A 3,453-nucleotide genomic window follows, 5' to 3' on the forward strand; every position below is an offset into this window, starting at 1 on the left:
CTCCGCGCCACCTTCTTCCTCTCGCGAGGACACACCTCGCCGGAAGTTTCCGCCTCGCGCGGCTGGCTGAGGCACCCGGACGGGGGGGAAAGCGGCAGGACTTCTGTCCTCTGTCCTCTCGCCAGCGTCGCTTCGTCCGTGCTCTTCACGAGCGCCCGGTGGCCGGGGTCTCACGGGGTGGATCGTCGCAGCGGGGCGCCCCCATGTTGCGTTTTCCGACCTGTTTCCCGTCCTTCCGGGTGGTGGGAGAGAAGCAGCTGCCACAGGAGGTCATTTTCCTGGTCTGGTCGCCCAAGCGGGATCTCATTGCTTTGGCCAACACCGCGGGCGAGGTAAGTGAGTGGCGTGAGCGCAGGCCGCCGGATCCTGCCTCAGTTTCCCTTCCGCAGGCGTGGTGGACCCCGCTCAGCGCGTCCCTTGCTTCCCAGGTCGGCTGCAGACTTGAAGGGAAAGTGTAAGGGACTGTATCTGCCAAAGATGATTTCTACACCTATTCCTGGTATTTTATAGCTAAAAATAATAGTTTTCACACAGCTTGACGCAATCACACAGTCCTGCACCTATAAGTCACTTTCATTCATTGATTTGAACCTTAAAACCTTATAACTGTCGCTGCGCCTGAGCGGGACAAAGTAGTAGATCCACGAATCATACCCAAGTCTGTTTCGGTTTAGTGGTAGCAGAACAAAGATGAACGACTGTCAAGTCTTTCTGCAAGTGTACATGCATGAAGTTGGCAGAGAGGAGGTTTGAGTTGAGGTCTTGTTGTCCAAGTTTTAATACCTGGGTCTGATAACCACTTTCCATTAAAAGAACTTTAAACATTGCAGCTCACATTGAATTATGCTTCATCAAGCGTCACCTGATTGTACCCAACTTTCTGCTGCCAGCTCTGATTCAGCGATATTGGAAGGAAACGTTCACCTGTGCCTCTTTTCGCCAGGTGAAAGTTGTGTTGTGTGCAGCCAGGTTTGCCTTGGCCAGGGCAGTGGGTAGGAAGATAGGCGAGAGGGCCATAGGCACAGATAGGGAGGTGTGACAGCAGTGCCGTCGCTTCCACTTTCTCTCAGCAGCAGCAAGGGCAAGTCCACAGGGGACGTGGAGAAGAGAAAGGAGAGGTGTCAAAGCTGACAGGCCCCTGGTGGACCAGGGAAGCCTAAGAGGGTTGCCTGTCAGTGTTAAGAGGCCCCTGAGGTTAGTGGTCTAGTGGTTGAAACTTTGCTTCCTTGTTTTCCATGGTTGTGTAGAAGCCAAAGTAAGGGCCGTCTTAGTTTCAGTGCACAAGGATCCCTGAGGCATCCTCTTGACCTTCTAAGGTGACATTTACTGGTGTGGAAATGGAAATCTAGAATGGACTGTGACTTGTCAAGATCCAGGGCTAGAAAGGAACACAGCTGATACTAGGTGCCAAGTTATCAGATCCCGTATTTCATCATTTGCCTATGTCACAGCTACCTTTTTAGTGATATTTGTGTTATTTTTTATCGTCTATTTCTAGGAAGCTTTCATATTCCTTTCTGAAAGGTAAGTCTCCTATTGACGTTAAAGACGGGAAAATGTATAGGGTGCAAGATTAAAGGGAATCTTCTGATTTTACTCTTTTAAAGTACTTCATGTATATTCAGACACTTGAATTCCTGTCTCAGAGCTATTTTGCTTAAGAGAGGAATATAGTTTTATTTTATTTTTGGAAACGAATTTAAAATTTTCTGCCACTGTGTTTATTTTAGGTTTTATTACATCGACTTGCAAGTTTTCACCGAGTTTGGAGTTTTCCACCAAATGAAAATACAGGAAAGGAAGTGACCTGTCTGGCTTGGAGACCAGATGGCAAACGTAATGATAATATAAAAATTTATTTTTTATTTTCATAAAGAATATTCCAGCCAGGCATGTTGGCGCACACCTGTAATCCCAGCACTGAGGATGCTGAGGCAGGAGGATCGCTATGAGTTTGAGACCAGCCTGGGCTACATAGTTCCAGGGCAGTCTCAACTACATAGTGAGATCCTGCATCAATCCCCCACCAAAAAAAAAAGAATATTCCAGCCCCACCCGCCCGCAGGCCCCTTGGTTCTGCTGCACATCCCCCGCACTGCGTGTTCCAGGCTGATGCTTGCGTAGAGAACTCCCCACAGAGGTGGCCGAGGGGTCCCTTGTTGACCTATGCAGAACTCATGGTCAAGGACCCCCTGCGCCCACCACAGACTGTCCAAAGTCACGGGGAACATGGTGGAAAACACCATCACCCTTGATGGAAAGAAAGAGCGATTTAGGGCTTTGTACTTTTCTTAAACTCTCAGTTTGGCTTCATACTTTATCTTGTGTGGGCTTTCATTCCTGAATCATGGCTACACTCCTTTGGCTTAATCTGTTGGCCTTAAAAATACTGGGAATTGCATTGCCTGTCTTACAGACTCATGACTAAAGTAACCGGCTGTATACTCTTATTTGGAATTAACATGATGAGCACCTCTCCACTCAACTCCATTCACACAATCACAGATAACTATGCTAAAAAATCAACAGCAGAATAAATACCAAGAAGATTCCATCCCAGCATTAAGGGATATTCCTATTACTGAAGTAAACCAAATGTTTTTTCTTGCAAACAACTTTATACCAAAAATCGAGTTGTGTGTAAACATACCAATACCAAGCATTTATTTCTAAGTTTTTGACAAAATAACAATTTTAACCATAATTATATTGACTATTGCACTTATTAATACCCAGTATTAAGATGTAAAAATAAAGGAAAGTTGATCTTAAAGTTTAATTAAATATTGGAAATGTTTTCAAATGTGAGTTGATGGACAGGATAAATAAGATACTGCATTAACCTAAAAAGAAAAAAAAAGAATATTCTAGAAAGTTGGGTGTGGTGGTGCACACTGGTAATCCTAGCACTCTGGGAGGCTGAGGCAGGAGGATGGCAAGTTAAAACCCAGCTTGGGTAACTTAGCAACTTCTTGAGTCACCCTGTCTTAAAATCAGAAATTTTTTTTTTAGTACGGGGGATCGAACTCGGGTCCTTGTGCTTGCGAGGCAGGCAGCGGAACCACTGAGCTAAATCCCCTAAAATCAAAAATTTTTGAAAAGGGTTGGGAATACAGCTCAGTGGGAAAGCACAGAGTTCAGTTCCTAGTGCCAAAGAAATGGGTGGGTGGGTAAATAGGTAGATTCCCAGTACTGCCAATTAGGTAGATACAGAGATAGATAGATGACATACAATCAAACAGTATTCTGTAAAGAAAGCCTGTTTACGTAAAGAATTAATTGTTCTTAGTCTACGTTAGAATTATGAATGCCAGCCAGGTGTGGTGGCTCATGCCTGTAATCCCAGCTCTCTGGAGGCTGAGGCAGGAGGATCACTGTGAGTTTGAGACCAGCCTGGACTACATAGTGAATTCCAGGTCAGTCTCAACTACATAGTGAGACCCTGTCTCAAAA

General features: G+C 45.4%; 1 protein-coding gene and 1 pseudogene across 4 annotated transcripts in view; both read left to right on the forward strand.

The window, feature by feature from the left end:
- The first annotated feature begins 27 nt into the window (after positions 1-27).
- The window catches only part of Anapc4 (anaphase promoting complex subunit 4), a 36,610-nt gene continuing 33,184 nt past the window's right edge, over positions 28-3,453 (forward strand). For 3 of the 4 annotated variants that reach the window (XM_010608482.2, XM_019205150.2, XM_010608483.3), the window contains exons 1-2: positions 29-332; positions 1,731-1,836. In XM_010608482.2, coding sequence (XP_010606784.1) covers positions 204-332; positions 1,731-1,836 — 235 coding nt within the window. In that variant the 5' untranslated portion in view covers positions 29-203. Of the gene's footprint in view, positions 333-1,730; positions 1,837-3,453 lie in introns of all 4 variants that reach the window. The other variant, XM_019205149.2, reaches the window with a different exon arrangement.
- LOC109117548 lies at positions 2,178-2,681 on the forward strand (annotated as a pseudogene).

This window comes from Fukomys damarensis, unplaced genomic scaffold (genome assembly GCF_012274545.1).
Source record: "Fukomys damarensis isolate Sample0158 unplaced genomic scaffold, DMR_v1.0_HiC HiC_scaffold_35, whole genome shotgun sequence".
NCBI classification, from domain to species: domain Eukaryota; kingdom Metazoa; phylum Chordata; class Mammalia; order Rodentia; family Bathyergidae; genus Fukomys; species Fukomys damarensis.